Source organism: Apteryx mantelli, chromosome 1 (genome assembly GCF_036417845.1).
Source record: "Apteryx mantelli isolate bAptMan1 chromosome 1, bAptMan1.hap1, whole genome shotgun sequence".
Taxonomy (NCBI): domain Eukaryota; kingdom Metazoa; phylum Chordata; class Aves; order Apterygiformes; family Apterygidae; genus Apteryx; species Apteryx mantelli.
The window spans coordinates 95182435-95201505 of NC_089978.1; the positions used below are offsets into that span (position 1 = coordinate 95182435).

At 36.0% G+C, this 19071-nt stretch overlaps 1 protein-coding gene across 1 annotated transcript in view; it reads right to left on the reverse strand.

Annotated features, from left to right (window-relative positions):
* Positions 1-19071, reverse strand: part of CFAP47 (cilia and flagella associated protein 47) — a 377656-nt gene that overhangs the window by 253719 nt on the left and 104866 nt on the right. The window contains exons 34-35 of the mRNA XM_067289744.1: positions 9776-9873; positions 9361-9477 (exon numbers count right to left, since the gene is read on the reverse strand). Coding sequence (XP_067145845.1) covers positions 9361-9477; positions 9776-9873 — 215 coding nt within the window. The remainder of the gene's footprint in view (positions 1-9360; positions 9478-9775; positions 9874-19071) is intronic.

Consider the following 19071-nt stretch of genomic DNA (forward strand, 5'->3'; position numbering starts at 1 on the left):
TTCCTTCTGTTTTTATCAAGTTAGAGACAGGTAAGAGATTCCATAGAAAAGCCAGAACTGGTGCTTATCTAGTGGTAAATCCATTGCTTCTATGGGACACAAAGGCATGAAGAGTAACTGAGTGCTTCCTCCATCCTTTCTTGCCCTCTGCCCCCTCAAGCATCACATCCTGCTTCCAGTAGTTCTGGCATAGCTCCTTCCCTAGCACTCTGAGAGAGTGAATAGTCACTGGGCACTGATTTAAAGCTTCCCTATCACTCTCCATAGTTTCCTAGATAATGCTTATCCTTGTAATTTTTAAGATTCATTTCATATGCTCATCGTGTACAGATGTAATCATGTGCCTCATCTTCTGATTTAGTTTATTTCCAACATCTTTTTTTTTTTTTAAGGTTGGAATTTTAGGATGCACTTACTATGCAAAGTAAAAAAGTTTCTTTCCTGACAAAGCCTTTCAACCTGCAGTCTGAAAAATATTCTGACATTTTTCATTCACTTACTTATCTCAATAATGGCTATTGAATGTAAACAAGTATTTGTTGGAGAAGTTATTCCAATATACTGTGTTTCCAGTCCTCTACTATTTATATTTTCTTCATTTTCATTTAAGACAGGAAAGATGCATGAGAATTTTACCTGCTGAAGCCTAACTTTGCTTTCTTTTTCCACCTGTTACTACTTACTTTCACTCAGATCAGAACTTATTCCCTTAGAGAATATTCTTCTGTTTTATTCTGTGCTGAATTTGTAAACCTTTATTTTTGACATTAATCTACTACCCTATAAATTAATTTAAATTTAAAAAGTACTTCACAACAGTATTAAGCAGCAAAATTCAGACAGACCATAAATGAGGATCATATGTTTCAGTAAATTCTATAAACTAGACTAAAACTAAAAAACTGAATTTTACAAAAGGAATTAATAATGTTTAAGAGATTTCTGTCTTAAATTGTATCCATAACAAAGTTCCTCAAAATACAAAAAGAATAATCACATTTCTCAGAGCTGGGTGCTTGCTTGTTTGCTTTTTATTTGTGCTTAAATGCTGTGTAGTTAAAAGAAAATGCTGGAGCTGGTTAACTGGATAAATTACTATGTTTTCAAATCTAAATATTCCAAGTAAAAAATACATCAAAACTAGATAAGAAATTCAAGGGCTAGTGGATTGGTTCTGTTGTGGAAAGAGAGTTATTTCACTCTTATAACATCATCAGCTCTGTTCTTTATTTCCATAGGCAACTCTACACATTTCCAATCATCTGTATATTAATAGTCAGGTCTTTAGTACTGCTACTATTACTGCTTAGGGAGAAGTTTGCAACTGCTTACAAAGCAATGCCTCATGTATTTTATGAAAATATGTTTATAACTGAATAGAAAAATCAGATGGCACTAACTGCCACTGAGTCGCTCCATGATATTTGAAAATGCTGTTCTCATTTATTAGTATAGCAAAATGGGGCGGATTGATACTAATTATAGACTATATTACAAACAAATACTGATCCATCTAGCTGGAACAGAAAAAGAAAATATGGCTCAGGTTGTTTTAAATCCAAAATAATCACAGTAACTATGAGCCAAAGTTTTGACAGACAGAAAAGAGTAGAGAAAATCTTTATGAAAAGATCCCAGAAAGGAGTAGATTGCTGAACCACTTCTTGTAGCAAATAACATTCTCCTTTTTTCTGAACATCTAATTATTAGTTGAACTATGTAATTAAGCAAACTATACAGACTCAAAAATCATGCAGAAGGCTTCCCTCACTAATAAATCTACAAAATAATGATGAAAATAGACCTACTAAGCCAAATAATAGCTTCTGGCAGGATGCAAGTAACTGAGAAATAGAAAGGCTTAGAATCAGTGGCCATGAGATGTTAGCTAGGTAACCAATTTAAACTAACAAGGGCAAATGACTACTGAAAACTATGGCAACAGTATTAGACAAACAGCGGATAACAAAAAGTATTACACTTAATTTTAGAAACAGAAAGACGTATGTTCAATCTTTCCAAGGTACTTCCAGATTTGTAAGGTTTAAACACACAATTTGAAAGGAAAACATATAGGAAACAATGTGATTTGTGAACGAAAGCAGGTTCCTAGTCTTATGTAGGTTTTGCTTAAGTGAAGCGACCAAGTTTTCAATAAATTGGAAGTTAATGTGAGAAGGGGACAGTCAGCAAGTCTTGGAAAAAAGATCAAGTAGTTATTTTGGTGCCTAAAAAAAGCTTAGGAGTCTATGTTTAGATATGTATGTAAGGTATACACATATGAAAATCCTTATTAAAAAGCCATGTGTATCCCATTTATACATCCCAAGCATCTCTTTAGAAATATCCCAAGCGAGGCCATCTGAGTAATTTTCAGTTGCTCTCACATGAATAAAAAGCATCATCTATTCTGAAACATTATCTAGAGGACTGAAGACTTACCTTTGGTGGAGGAGAATCGGGTTAGGGAACATTAAAAGAAACTAGACATACATGAGTATACAGGCCCTGAGAGTATGCACCCACAAGGGCTGAGGGAGCTGGCCAATGTTATTGTGAAGCTGCTCTCGATGATCTTTGAAAGGTCCTGGTGGCTGGAAAAATTCTTGAGGTCTGAAAGAAAACAAATGTCACCCCTATCTTCAGGAAGGACCGGAAGAAGGATCTGGCCAGCCTCATCTTGATCCCTGGGAAGGTGGTGGAGCAACTAATCCAGGATACTATTTCCAGACACATGAAGGACAGGAAGGTAACCAGGAATAGTCAGCATGGATTTATGAAGGGGAAATCATGCTTGACCAACCTGATGAGAAGGCTAGCTTGGTGGATGAGGGGAGAGCAGTGGATATTGTTTATCTTGACTCTAGTAAGGCTTTTGACACTGTACGTAACATTACATTGTACATAACATCCTCATAGACAAGCAGGTGAAATATGGGCCAGATAAGTGGTCAGCAAGGTGGATGGAAAACTGGCTGAACTGCTGTGCTCAGAGGGCTGTGATCAGTGACAAAGTCCACCTGCAGGTGGCCTCAGGGGTCAATACTGGGGCCAGTGCTGTTGAACCTCTTCATTATGACCTGGACAATGGACCAAATGCACCCTCAGCAGGTCTGCAGATAAAGCAAAATTGGGAGGAGTGGTTGATACACAAGAGGGCTGTGCTGTCATTCAGAGGGAACTCGACAGGCTGGAGAAGTGGGCCAACAGAAATCTCACACAGTTCAATAAAGGGAAATGCCAAGTCCTGCATCTGGGGAGGAATAAGCCCATGCACCAGTACAGGTTGGGAGCAGATCAGCTGAAAAGCAGCTATGCAGAGAAGGACCTGGTCATCCCTGGTAGACACCAAGTTGACCATGAGCCAGCAACGTGCCCTGGTGGCAAAGACGACCAACGGTATCCTGGGCTTCATTAGGAAATGCAACATCAGCAGGTTGAGGGAGGTGATCCTTCCCCTCTTTTCAGCCCTGGGGAGGCAACACCTGGAGTGCTGTGTCCAGTTATGGGCTCTCCAGTACAAGAAAGACACAGGATTTACTGGAGTGAGTCCTGCAAAGCAAAGAACCACGAAGATGATTAAGGGACTGCAGCATCTCTGATACAAGGAGAGGCTGAGAGAACTGGGACTATTCAGCCTGGAGAAAAGAAGGCTCAGGGAGGATCTGATCAATGTGCATAAATAGCTGAAGGGAGGGTGCAAAAAAGACAGGGCCAGACCTTTTTCAGTGGTCCCCAGTGACAGACAAGAGGCAACGGGCACACACTGAAACACAGGCAATTCCATCAGAACATAAGAAAACACTTCTTCACTGTGAGTGTGGTTGAACAGTGGAACAGGTTGCCCAAAGACATTGTAGAGTCTCCATCCCTGGAGGTATTCAAAACTCGACTGAACATGGTCCTGGGCAACCTGCTCCAGCTGACCCTGCTTGAACAGATGGGTTGGACCAGATGATCTCCAGAGGTCCCATCCAACTCCAGCTGTTGTGTAATTCTATGTTTCTTTTCTTTTTTTTCAACAACATGCATATAGGGTGCCAAAGGGTATATCTAGGTGAACTTAAAAATAGAGATGATTTTACAGGTGACTTGTCTGTTGTGATTGTATGTGTTTGCCTAGGTTTCATCATGCCAGTGAATATTATCAGTAAAACTGAATTCCAGGTAAATATTATTTTAAAGTAAAGTGAACTTTTAAATTTTTTCTCTGCTGTTTTCTCAATTTAAGACATCACATCAATGTTTGATCAAACCAAAAATTATTTGCATTTACATTACAGATTGGCAGATAAAACAGATAAGGAGTTCTGTCTGTATGTTTGCAGTATCATACAGTTTTTAGTCAAATAACTAAGAAATATGAAAGAAGTTATTTTTCTTGAAGTTAGTTTTGTCAAGAAGTTGTCATATTCATCAAGCTAATAGCTCCTTACTAAAGTATGGGAAACTGAAGACAAAAGTGTTAATAATCCTTAGAGGTAACTAAAGTAAAAGTATGAATGACACATTAAATGAGAGCCATGAAAAACTGGTATCTTATAACTAATTAAAAGTTACCTTTCCACACACATACAATAGTCACTAGGCTGTCTCAGGGAAAAATTCTTAGCTATACTGGAAATTCAAAAAATTCTACATTATCACATTCCATTCTTTTCTCCATTCACTGCTGACAGCATCTTCTTCACTTCAGACTCATGTTGTGGGGTCACCATCTACCCCCCTTTCTTCCTCATATTGCCATATTATTGCCCAGTTTCACTGCTTCCTACTCCACAGCTATAGTGAATTCCTTTCTTCATTTCAACAGAATAGCCAAATTCATTTTCAGCTTCTTAACACTGTCTGACTTTGCTCACATGTTCTACAGCTTGTTTGAAAATTTACTCCCTTTTACTTGGTCCCAAATATAAATGTCAGTATTTTCCTCAATCTTCAGTCAAACAATAGCAAATTGAGTTCCTCTGGTGGCTATCCTTAATCACTGTATCTTCTCTCCTAAAATAATCAGAACCATCCTTGTCTCACACACCCCCAAATCACTGTTTACCACCATCCCATCTTGCAATATAGTGTTTAGTTTGTCAGTTGCATGTTTTTCAAATCAGAGTATTTTGGTACTTAAAAAAAGAATAAAAATGTATTGAAAGACATCATTAATACTCCAGGCTTGCATTTTCAGTCATGATTAGAAAGAGGAAACATATTTCTTCCCCAAAGTACTCCATCTTAAGTGAATGTCTTAATCCTTGCCAAAAAGAGGATTTAAAAGCCTTGAACTCCCTAACAAAGGAATCATTTAAACTTGCAGCCGAAGTCTTCCAGACAGTTAGACATCTTTGTTATTGCAAAATCTTAGATTTTAAGGTGATTGAAAATCTATTCTAGACCTAATACATGTTTCAGCTTGCACTGTCACCAAAATCCTTGTATTAATTAATGAAAAGCTGTCCTGAAAGTTCAGAAACTGTAATTGCCTGATAGTAAAGAACTCTGTTGTTACTGTTGGCACATTTTAACCTGCTAAGTTTATGAAACAAGACTATCTGAGAAAAATTCCAAATTAAGACAGTTCAGCAAGAGAATTCATGTATTTTGTTGTTCTTATTGCCAAAGTACAAGAAGCTAAAACGAAAAAAAGTGTTCTTAGGAAAGCATATATGAATCCTAATAAATCTATGTAAAAAGTGCTCCTTACATTCTGTACTTTTTAAATATATTTTTGATTGTAGTTATATTTTGATTGAAGAATATAATAGTAATATTTTGATTGTAGAACACTCCTTAGTTGCAATTAAAATGCAGACTTTGAAGATCTGAGATCTGTTCCTTCTTCTGGCATTGACTGGTTATACAGCTGTTTAAATTCCTAATCTATACAAATACGGACTGTCCCATCTATAAAATAAACACCAATACCTCAAAAAATACTGAGAACTAATAATATTATTGCACTGTAGTCTTAAAACAAATGCACACTCTCTAAGTGCATTAAGGAGCATTAAGTGCATTCCACCTTGAATGTGGTTAGTTCCGTTTCTAATCAGGCACCCAGCCTTTGCTTTCATGTGCTACATTGCCTGTTTTTATTATTTAAAGCTCAGGCAAAGTGTGCTTCTATTTCATGGACTGTATCTATATAATTTTCTTATGCTTCCTGTCAATCACAAGTATATGAAGCAGCAGATTTTCTTGGCTTGGCCTGTAATAGCAGGGCCATCAATAATAGCATATCTGTATCAGGACGTGGGAGCAGAATAGCAGCTGGTACAACTGGAAACAGCAGTTTGACTGACCCAGCCACTGATGGCCAGGGTGGATTTTTCCCTGTAATCCCAACACAATCAAATGGAAAGAAAAAAAAAATTGTTGGAAACTTAACAGCTTCCTTTCACACCACACCTCTGCCTCTGATTCTTTTGGAAAGTTTTCTCATATGCAGACAAATATCCTGTCTATTCTACTATATCTGTCTTCTAGCTAGCCCAGTATGCTCCACACCCACCCAGGCCCAACAGAGTCCCTGAGATTCACTTTGCTCACAGTGAAAGCTGCACCACTCTGGAAATTCTTAAGAGGAAGATGAGACCTGAAACAGTACTGGGAAAGCAAGATAAGGCATTACATGAGTGCTGAGAGCAGACTAGAATACTTTCTTCTATTGCCCACTTTCTTTGGGTTTGCACACACCAATTTCCAAGACACTTTCTGGGCGTACTCTTCAAGTCAGCCTATTTTTCTCAGTCAGTGCAATTATGAAGCCTATATTTGGAAAACTTATTTTCACTAACCTTAAAGCCACAATTCCATTTATATATGCAAATTATATAAAATATAATGTAAAATTATATCACTTGCATTATGTACCAAAATTTAAAATCTGACACACACTGAAGTTGCATAAGGAGAAAATATTAAAAGAAACATCAAGCAAAATTATCAACTATTCAAGCACTCATTCAGGCTAAACTTTTAAATATATCCTGTGGGTTGGCCCCCCAAGTGATATGGAATATCACTTGATCTTATTTAAAAGACATCTCAATGAATAAAGTGATGAACACAGAATAATGAATGGTTCGTATGTTCTTCCTTGTTTGGCAACACTTTCAACCTACTAAAATCCTGTTTGCCTTGGAGTAATACTAGCAAAATATACCAGAAAGACAATATTTTGTTTGCTCCCAGTGTACGTCTCAGGATTTAATTTTCTAGGATGCTCTCTTGAGGCCATTATTAGTTTGAATTGGTCACAGCAACAGAATGCTTTAAATTCTGTTCAGCAGTCAGGGTGGCAATAGCAATTCTGGAACCAGATTTAAGTATAGGTGGTATGCTATATGAATGACTAATAATTACAATTTGACAAAAGCCAAGAGAATCTTGCTTTTAAAATATAGAGAGAGTTGTAATGTTATATGCAAAAACACAATTTACTGTCTGAAACAAGTGATGTGAAGTTAGTCAGACTTGTGCCCTTGTGCCCTTGTGCCTTTGTGGCCAAGAAGGCCAATGGTATCCTGGGGTGCATCAGGAAGAGTGTTGCCAGCAGGTGGAGGGAGGTGATTCTCCCCCTCTACTCAGCCCTGCTGAGGCCACATCTGGAGTACTGCATCCAGTTCTGGGCTCCCCAGTACAAGAGGGATGTGGCACTACTGGAGCAAGTCCAGCGAAGGGCTACAAAGATGATTAGGGGACTGGAGCATCTCTCTTATGAGGAAAGGCTGAGAGAGCTTGGCCTGTTTAGCCTGGAGAAGAGAAGGCTGAGAGGAGATCTTATCAATGTGTACAAGTATCTGAAGGGAGGGTGTCGAGAGGATGGGACCAGACTCTTTTCAGTGGTGCCCAGCGACAGGCCGTGAGGCAACGGGCACAAACTGAAACACAGACAATTCCATCTGAACATGAGGAAAAACTTCTTCACTGTGAGGGTGACAGAGCACTGGAACAGGTTGCCCCGAGAGGTGGTGGAGTCTCCGTCTCTGGAGATATTCAAAACGCGCCTGGATGCAATCCTGTGCAATGTGCTCTAGGTGACCCTGCTTGAGCAGGGGGCTTGGACTAGATGATCTCCAGAGGTCCCTTCCAACCTCAGCGATTCTGTGATTCTGTGATTCTGAGCACAAGTCCCTGTAACCATGTAGCCCTGTAACACAGTATTGCCATTGCCAATAAGAGGCCATAAGCTTTGTACTGAAACTACAAGGCCCCCGGACTGAAACTTCTCAGGCCTGCTCTGTCTGAAATTTTCTTGACCTGCATGTAGAGCTTTGTTTTACTTGGTTTAACTGTGACAGCAATTTCTCTAATTGTCCAGGTGTCTAATATGGCTAATCTATTTTACTTTTATCTTTCTGTGGTCCAACCATACTTCTACACAGATAGCAGTAACAAGCAATTATTCTACGTAAAATGAGATATTTATGACTCTAACACAATGATTTAGTGTAGGGAAATACAGGCCTGGTGCAATAGCAGAAGTCTTGAGAAGGGGAGACGCAGGATTCAGCACAGAGTACTGGTAGGGGATGATAAGAGTTGGGGCACGGGCTTGGCGCTGGAGATCCACCAGCTATGAACAACTCACCAATGGTCAGTCAAAGAAACGCAGACCCAGAGCAGGATGAAACCGGTCTTAGGGGCAACAAAGCGAACAAAGAAATAGTACGTAACATACATAAAGAGCACCACATACAGAAAAAATTCAGATGTAACCTGGAGGTGCAGACCAAGGAAGAAAGAAAAAGCTGTAAATGTCTTTTAGCAAACATATAGAAACAACCCCAACTGGATCCAGAGTGAGGAACGTCCAGAGTGTCAACATCCACAACATATTCCTCCTAACAAAGGACTCCAGAAGCTGATGACTTACAGCATTACCCTCTCCGGCAGTCCGAAGCTACTGACTTCTGTGTGCATCAAAGCAGGGACAGAACCCTAATAAGCCTACATGATTTAGATCCACCTAAGTCCCACCAGGCATTTTTATAATTTTTTTAACAGTCTTTTTTATGCTTAAGTGTGCGATACTCGCTCCTAAATATAATTTTTCTAAATTGCCTTAAAATGTTAGTAACAAATTCCACTCATTTTGTGGTTTATGATACTAGAATCTGAACAGAATTAATCTTATGTTCAACTAGTTGATGAATTCTACAGATCAAAGAATTACGAAAATTACTTGAAATTAAGTAGCTTTATATGATGCAGCATTTTCGTTGTCATTATATATAAGTACATCATGAAAAAAAATTTGTTTCACTGAAATCTCATCTTAATTATATGTAAAATATTATTAGCATAAAAGTAAAGAAGATATTCAAAGTGTATAAGTACTGATGGTATAAAATCATTTACCTTTATGTCTATAGCCAGACTGACAGCATGCATCGCATCCACAAGTATTAAACAATTGTGCAGACACTGTTCAGGAGTTCTTGGAGTAGTATACATCCTTACAAAGTGAGTAGCAATCTAGGGAAGACACAGAAATCAAACTCTTTATATTACCCTGAGTAAACCTACTACATTTGTATTTGCCCTCTTTAAGCTATCCATAAGATAAATTTTGAATCAAAATTCACTATTAAGAATATACCCAAAGAAAAGAAAAATTAATCACTGAAATAATCACTCCAGACTTGTTAAATGTTTTTTTTCTTTTTAAAATCCATATAAGCCAACAGTTCCAAAGGAAAATAAGGCCTGAACAAAACCACTTATATTAATATAGCTCTATGTATTAAACATAGAATTTTTGGAAAATCCTTACCAAATATGGACAATAAGCTGCCAGCTGTGCTGCCAATACTAGACCATCTAGAAGATCCCGGTCAAAATTTATTATCCATCTCATTGGTGGTATTTCACCTGATGTAAAAAAAGACAGAGCAGAATGAATTTGATTCTTTGTCTCCTGAGATGTCTTATTTTATTTTGGATGGGTAAGATGCCTTTCTGAAACAGCTAAGTAGAAGAACAAACAGGAAAAGGATATATCCATCCATAGTAGAATTTTACAGACGTAATTCTCCTCCAGAGCCATTGCTGAAAACACAAAAAAAACCCTCACCTAGAATACTGTAGCTACTATTTCTGCACTCTGATACATGTCAGAGTATTCATCACAACGGAAGGAAAGTAGGTAAGCTAAACTTAACGTCACCAATACCAGCTGATTTAGAAACATAAACGTGTAAATTATTTTTATTCAAGTATGTGTACGGTTTGTACAGCTACTGAAACTCATGAAAATATGCATGGATCCTTTGAAGTTACAACATTTAAGCATATAAGAAGGAAAAGGTTATTCATTTTCTTTATGGTCATATTAAATTATTTGGCACTCATTCATCAAATGCAATACAAATGACAACAAACAGCTCAGTTTCTACAGCATAGATCAGTACTTCTGCCACTGGGGTTTAATGGCCTAATCCTCATGAAGTTAGACTATTTCTGTTATTTTTATTTAAAATGAAAGTGATGATTAAAATAGTAATATAATTTATTAATATTTATTTGATGCATTCCATATCTTAAATATTTACCCTAGCATTTAGACAACAGACTTTTGTTTTAGAGCACCATAACAAACCATAGGAAGAATAAAGTCATTTGAAAACTTTCAACCTGAGATACTTTCTAAAAAATGTTACTGACCAATACCAATAATTAAATGTTTTTAATCACTGTCTGTACTCAATTACTGGTACTTTGTTCTCCAGATAATATGCAGTCTGTGAAGCACCAACACATAGAAGCTTATCCTTTTCTCAGTAGAGCCATCTGTACACAGTTATTGAATTACTGAGTCATACCTTCTCTGTCGGGTTATCTGCAGTTTCATCTAATTTCAATCTCAAAAATACGTATTGTTTTGTTTTCTTTGCTTTCTTTACCATCTCAAGTCCAAGCTCCCTAACTTTGGGAGCACTTTGGAGTTCAACCATTGGCAAGATTTTCAGATAGAGTGGGCTCATGCTTTCTCATACAGAGTAAATTATATAGCTTTTATTTCACAACACTTCCAGGTAGCGTAGTGTTTATGAACTTTGAAGCATCCTCAACTAAAAGATACATATTGACATGCTACAGAATCAGAGACAATCCAAAATCTCACACATTATAAACATTTAATGCTATAGTACAAAAAAAATTTTTTTTAAGTGCGCTTTCATTTCAAAAATGCTAACATTAAAAGATAAAAAGTTGGAAGCACCAAACTGTTATGATAATAATATAATGATGTTGAAGGCATTCCACTGTCTTCATTAGCAAAAGAAGAATCCGGAGATACCAGTACCATAGAAATAATTTAACATAACACAAGCATAAAATCTTCTGTCAGGTTATGCATTTCAGACTTTTACTGCAAGTTGGACCTTCTTAAGAGCCTTATTCTACAAGGAGAGCAAACCCATGAAAGCAGGGTCACAAATAGCATGTGTTCTAAAGAACTGTACTTTTACAGAGAGAAGGACCATACACTAAACGAAAGTTAAGGAGAAAAGAAGTTAGATACTCTATACATTTGGAATACAATGATCTAAGTTAACGATCAAGAATGCTGAATCTTTTGCTCTCATGAACAACATGATGCTATGCTATAGATATTAGCTCAGTTCAGCGTTACCAATGGTTTTAAAGTTGAGAGAGAATCTTGGGGTACATTTGATGCCTTATGAACAACAACTATCATCAGCACAGAAAGCAAGCAGGCTGCTATTTTCTGAACATCACGAAATTTCTTAGGGCAAATATATTTACTCCTAAGTGCATCCAAATGTAATAACAGAACCTAGATGCCAGCCAGACTGATGTAATCATTCAAGCTATTGTCCAAAAGCCAGGCCACAAATCCAAAAGCATTCAAACCGGAAAAGAAATCCTGATCTTCGACTGAGACACTGGTAGCCACTCCATGTGTGTGAAGATACTATGAATTTTCAGAATAGTTTCCTTTTACTAGCACTGATTTTATATTAAATTATTCATATAAAGTTGCCTTTATCCACTGGCCTACTTTGTCTGATATTAAGTCTAGCTGTAAAACTGCCAGTAGTGACAGGGAAGAATTAGCTAGAGATGACGTTATTAATGTCAGATCATAAACTATCAGTATCAGCTCAGTAACTTCAACTGGAACATATTTTTAATGTATCCCAAGAAGTATGATTAAATCAAATAAGCAAATAGCAATTCTCAGCTACAGATGTAAGTTTGGTTATGCAACTCCCCATTTATACCAAACAGACAAGTTGCAAGCTTATACAATTGTTTTGTAGGTACTGTAAATATTATGCTTCAAACTAAATTTAAGAAATAAGCTCGCCAAGAGCCAAATATAAGAAATTAACTAACCAAGGGTCAAACCATTAAATAGTAAGTATGCTCAGATGAAATTACATTAATGCAAAGTAAATAAACCAAATTAAAATCTCAAATAGAAATGAATTCCAGGAAAGACTAATTTTTAAGATTTTGCTTGCCTACAATAAGTTAGCTAACACACAATAAAATTTTTATCAAACTGTGACTTTATATGTCACAGAAGACTGAAGCTCTTAAAGAATTTTCAAAAATTGTTCACAAATATCCAAAAGCGAGATTCTGATGTGCATTAAAATCACTATTTGGAAAGCATCTCTCAAAAATCGAGAATTATTTTGACTGAAAATTGTAATTTCTTCCCAAAAAGTATCCTTTCAGAAAGGATTAAGAACAGAAGTATTTTTCACCACAAAGACAAAAGAACTTTACAAGGAAGTGTCATAGTTTCAAGATTATCTTTTGTTGACTTCAGAAGTAACAGAATCTTATGGAGGAATCAAGTCTTCCATTAGCGATCCAAAACTGCGTTTAAAGCACAGGTCAAAAAGAATTATTTAGAAGACAATTCCATACAAGCGTTCTTATGATAAGACATTTATCCTCAGGATAAGAAAGTGGTCATTCAGAAAGAAAAAAAAAAAAAAAACCGCACTCTGTAGGCAAAGATACCTCTTCATGGCATGAGCACTGAACAAAGAGCCTCCGAACATTACTCCCTGTGCTCTCAAAAAAATACTATACATATAAGATCAAACTTATGACCTGCCGTTTTGGCAAACCTATCAGTAGCAGTCACAGTTCAAAGACTTCTTTTTTTAATTTCCACTGATGTGGGAATAAAGATGTTGCTTGGTCTAACTCACTAAGCATTACAGCTGTAACACTACTCCCTCAAAATATTTTCAAGCAGCGTGCCTGGAGATTATTTCTTTAGCTGCTACAATAAACACTCTATTGCAGCGGAAAAGAATGTACCAAAAAAGCCAGTGGGAAAGTAACTAGAATATTAATAATTAATCACACTTTTAAAAATTAATTCAATATATGACAAAGTACTGTACTATACTCTGAGCAAAAACTATTTTTCGTATGAATGCATCAGCATCTGTAAAACTTATTGTCTTTCACTTCATGTGAACTATAAAGTGGAATATTTTCCCAGTTTTCTCTAATTGAATACAATTATAAGTATTTTTTTTTGTTTTCCAGTTAATCCTTCTAATATCAATTTGTTTATCCAAAATACTTGTGAATAAATTTGTCAGAAAACATAATGTAGTTATTTTTCCTAATTATATCAGATCTAGTGTAAAATCTGCCAGCCAACCACTCTAACATCATTAGGTTTCTAAACATAAACACTCAATTTAAGTACAAATAAACAATGAAAATCAGAAGTCATGCTCAGGATGCCTCCTTTTCCCTTAAGCATATAAAGGTATTAAATTTTAATTATATTGGTACTTCTTGCAAAAAAAAAAATACTTTAATGCACATTTAAGACAAAGATTCTCAGCCAATGCAGTGATAAAGATCCAGGCTGATGGGTGTTGTAGGCAAAAACGTGAAATTAATTAAGAGGCAGCAGGTAACCACGAGGGGAGGGGGATGTTCCAAAACTTCTGAACTCTCAAGCCGAAGCTGGCTATTGGTAGCTGCAACCAGTAGGAACTGGTTGCAAATTTTGGTAAAACCTGGACTAAACAAGAGTGGCACATCCTGAATCCTCCCATTAATGCAGAACCATGAGACAGAAGCGCTCACCAGGAGGCTGATCGCTCACTGTGCTGCTGCACATTGACTGTTTGGATTGGGAAAACAGGTGACTTAGGAGGGTTCCTGAAAAGAAAAACTGGTCTCAAAGAGAAGAAAGGGGTCTGGAAAGAAGAAGGTGCAGATCCTGACTGAAGGAAAGATCCTGGTGATCAGAGAGCCACGTAAAGGAAAACACCAAGGGGTGCCCAGACAGTTTGGCTGGTAACGCCCGAGATAAATCATATAACTGGTTATATGATTAATTTAAAATCTCAAGAATTTTTGTGGGATATGAAAACTGTTTTCCAGATCTAGATAACCAAGGTAGTATTTTTAATTATTCTACATGAAAATAACAAATAGCCAACCTATTCATTAGCACAAACAGTCACCATAAATACTTCTAGATCAAATTTTGTCCATTTCTTTGACAAGTAGAAGATACTATGAGCAAAGGAAAAATACTAGACATTTAAATTTTAGCATGATTTTGGTCACAGTCTCTCTCATAAGGAAGCAAGGAAAACGTAGTTTAGGAAAAAAGTATTATAAGGTGGGGCACGTAACTCACTGAAAAACTTTAAGTCTAATCAGTGGTCCACAAATCAAACTACAAAATCTATGCCCAGGAGTGTGTCCTAGATGATATCCTATTCAATATTTTCATTTGTGACTTGGAACACAGCATAAAAAACTACCTTACTCCAATTTGGATATAATATCAAGCAGAATAAAGAATTGACTCTGGGAAGAAGAAAGCATTGCAAGTACTCCTGAGGAAAGGAGTATAATTTTTTAAGCTCTTGATCAGTTGGAGTAATGGTCTGAAATAAATGAAATGAAATCCAATAATGATGCATACAATGTACTAAAATTAATTAAGAATAATTAATTACACGAGTACTGATTGGAGAATTGGCTAGACAGAAGTTCTGGAAATTACAGCAGATCTCACACTGTTGCAGAAAAAGCAAACATTGTGCTGGGATAGATAGACAGAAGAGTCATATTTTAAAAAGGTAGACTGATTCTTTCACTTCTGTTCAGCTCTAGTAAAGTCTCCACTGGTATTACAACCAGGAATTGGCACCAAACTTCAAGAAAGACATGGGCCAACTAAGAGAGTTTACCAGAGAACAAAGGAGCTGATTACCCAAAGACCGAAATGAGGGGATTGCTTAGTCTAAAGGGGGGAGGGTGGGAGGAACAGAAATGGAACATAATAAAAATTTGCAAATATATAAAAAGTTGCCAGAAAATAAAAGGTGATCCATTGCACATCACATTGATGTAGGGAAGGGATGGATTTAAACTGTAGCAGAGGAGAATTAGACTTAGGTTAGACATTAGGAAAATCTTTCAAATGGCAATGAGAGGGAAATACTGACATATATCGCAAGACTTTGCAAATAAATCTAGTATATTCACATAAAAAAACTTGAAAGTGATGCCCTTTAACCATCAAAGACATGAAATGGCACTTTATAGGAAATGAATAATTAGACTACGGAATTACCATGGAAGAGAGACAACTGAGGGATGATATGACAGAAGACAAAACAGGAATGACATGGAGAAAGGGAAACAGACATTAGTGTTAAATAGCTCTGTGGAACACACAAATTTGCCAGGAAAAGAATTACCAAATTAAACTATCAAGCAGAAAGCTCAAAACAAATATTTATACACACAATATAGATTTTAAATCTACTTATTGCCTCAGAATGGTGTGATGCCAAAAGGGTTCAAAAATGCAATTACACAAATTCATAAAATAAAAATCCAGTAGAACCAAAAGCCACAGAAATACCACCTCCAACTCAAGAAACCTTGAATCTCAAATTAGGAAAGTCTCAAAGTACATCCCAAGAAAGTATTGCCATATGTTGCAGTGTTCCTCATCCCTAAGCATCTACTATTGGAGACAGAAAACGAGCTAGATAGACCTCTGATCTAACGCAGTATGACATTTTCAATATAAATTACTGTAGTAATAACAGTTTATAATATCATACAATGAATTCCTATTCTGGAATCTGCAAATCTCTGGAGGAGGGACTAATCTATAGCTATAATAACGTGTGTAGTCCTGTTTTAATAGCTTTTAGCTGGTACTTAATAATACAAACTTTTACACAAGAAATATGTAGTAATAATCTTTTCCATAAGTGCTGGCATTAGAACTAGGACAAGATTTAACATGATGCTACTGTAGTATGCAACACAGAGCATAAAAAAGATGAGTGACAATATGGCTTTGAATTTTTTTTGAAAAAAAAAATGTTTTTCTAAAATGTATTTGGGATTAACATACTGATAGTGGATCTTCCTTCAGCACATACAGCATGTGCAGTTATCTTAACATGGAAAATAAATATTTCCTAAAAAGAACTACAGACTCATAGGCAAATTACAGCATCAGCTTCAAGCAAGATGCTACAACTCTTGCTCATGCAAACTAGTACTTATTCTTCTAAGAACTCCTGCAATATCAAGAACAGATCAATCTAATACCATTGTTAATTCATAATTCTTCTAAAGAAAATGTTTAAGCACCATCATACAGGACAACAACAGAAGAACAGATACACTGGGGATATGTCTCATTTATTCCCATCTGTTACAGAGGCTTTTACCCTGAAGCATGAGGATTTACCTTTCTTTTTCCTAATTGTCTTTCGTTATCTATGCAGTTATGTTTTATTTTCATTAATTCTTATCCCAAATAATATCTTTAAATGACAAATTCATTTTTTATGCTTTGCATAAAAGCAGTTTCTTTTTATCAGTCTCCATTTTGTTGCTTTTCAATTTCAACAGAACGTGTCTATTTCTAAAGAGAACCAGTTTTTAAATCACTGAATGGTATTAAAAGACTCTAGATCAAAACGTCACCTTCTACACTATTTCTTCACCATGGAATACTGTTTCACTAATAGACCAGTTTGATTTAAAAATGCAATAAATCACAGCAATTCATTACAGCATACAAGCCAAGTGTGCTGCCTTCAAAAAGAATACTACACCCCTCAAATCATCTTATTTAGTCAAGAAAAGTGAATAGTTCTCTCAGTAAAATTCACAATCAACTTCAATATTTATAATGAATTTACAGTAGCTTTATCAGTTTTCATAGTTTGCAATATATTCCCCCTGCACAAAATATCTGAAGTTGGATCATTAAATCTACAGTTATACCATACCAAATCTATACATTCTGTATGAACTGTGGAAGCTGCATTACTACACAAATAATCAGAAAGTTTACTGAATCATGTAATCTCTTCAGTGGGCATTGCATCTTATATTTATGCATAATTAAGGTCCCAGTGGAAAAGGCAAAGTTGTATTTTGCAGTTTTACAGCATCTGGTCTCAAGTTTCAAAAATTTTGTGGTCAACAAGATACATTACAAGCCTATACTCCAAAAACATATGCCCAAGCTGTTTTTCAAATGTATTTATTTTTTAGTAGGAGTAAGAGCAGAATATGCAGAGATGGTAAATTCCTTCCTAATATCCTCTCTAGCCTATTGGGATATTAATTCTTGCAAGAGAACATTTCTGATGAATGAGGTAGTTATCTTCAGCTATAAAGTAAGCAATAAAGATACATGTTTAAAACGCCTTCTGTACTGAGGTAGCTTAGGCTTGGCCCATTGTCACGTTTCAGTCTAAGATTTAAGTAGCTTAGTTTTCAAAGAAAAGACTGAGGAACACTGCCCTCTATAGATCTTCATCTATGTAGTAGGAATTTAACAACCTCCAGACCAGCCTGAGCTGAAAGCAACTATATGGTTGAGACATATTCCTAGACAGGGCTAACTCTTTATTCAAAGCAGTGATGTTTGGATGATAATATGAAGATGCATAAAACTATCAAAAAGTGGTAAATGTTGTCTGATCTGGACTGTATAAAGAAAAAAAGAACTAATACTTCTCTTGAAATCAGTGATGTTAAGCCAATAATAACAACCAAAATTCATAGGAAATTCAGGATATTTGCTACATTCAGTCCAATTGCATGGACACTTACTATACTTTGACTGACATTTTCCCTTATGACAATTTTAGCTGCTGCTCTGAGAAATCTGCTTAAACTTTTAATTTAAGCTTAACATGACTAAAAACATCAAAGTATCTAAATGCAAATTTGATGATTAACACTAACATCTGAAAATTTAAAGGACTGACACTCTATCAGAACATTAGATATTAGTCTGCTGAGAAATATAAATCTAAGTTGTTCTCCAGTGAACAGTCACAAAGAAAAGGGTCAAATTTCAGAGAAATAGTTTCCCTACATTTATTAAAGCAGTCTTAAAATACATTTTGTGCTAAACAAAATTGTTGTAATATCACTAAAAAGTTTGTAATCAACCTGAGGAATAAGTGAATATTACTTACAAATGAGCAGAAATTATTAGGTTGCTCAAGGGATATTCACAAAGACAAAATTTAGGCAGAGAAGGCCAGTCTTCCTAGACTTTCTCTATAGTTAACAGAAAAATAATCTCATCCAGAGACTGATTCAGAACCATCACATTTCAGAAAATTTATGTATTTTGGGTCTCTCATTACTGGACACAATGCCAGAATTAACATTAATTTTATCAGATCTTAAATACTAGATTAATATCAAAAGAACATTTGTTCCACTTATGCGTTAGTGTTCTTACTTTTGAGGCTACCTTCCATCTCTTTAATCTGACTGCTGAGAAAAAGAATATTATAGTCACAATTATTTGAAGTGTGCGACTTCTTCACTTTGGTGATAAATGTATTCTTCAACCTATAGAAATTATCAAGTAAATTAATAAAAAGACAACACTTTGGAATACCAACACTGGACTACCACTCCCACACTTGACATCAGATAAGTCTGGAAATAAAGTTTTCATCAAGATATTTCAAGAAAGTGTATTTGTCAATGTCGAAGTCTGTTTTATGATGATAAGATTTAAAAATTAAGAACATGTAT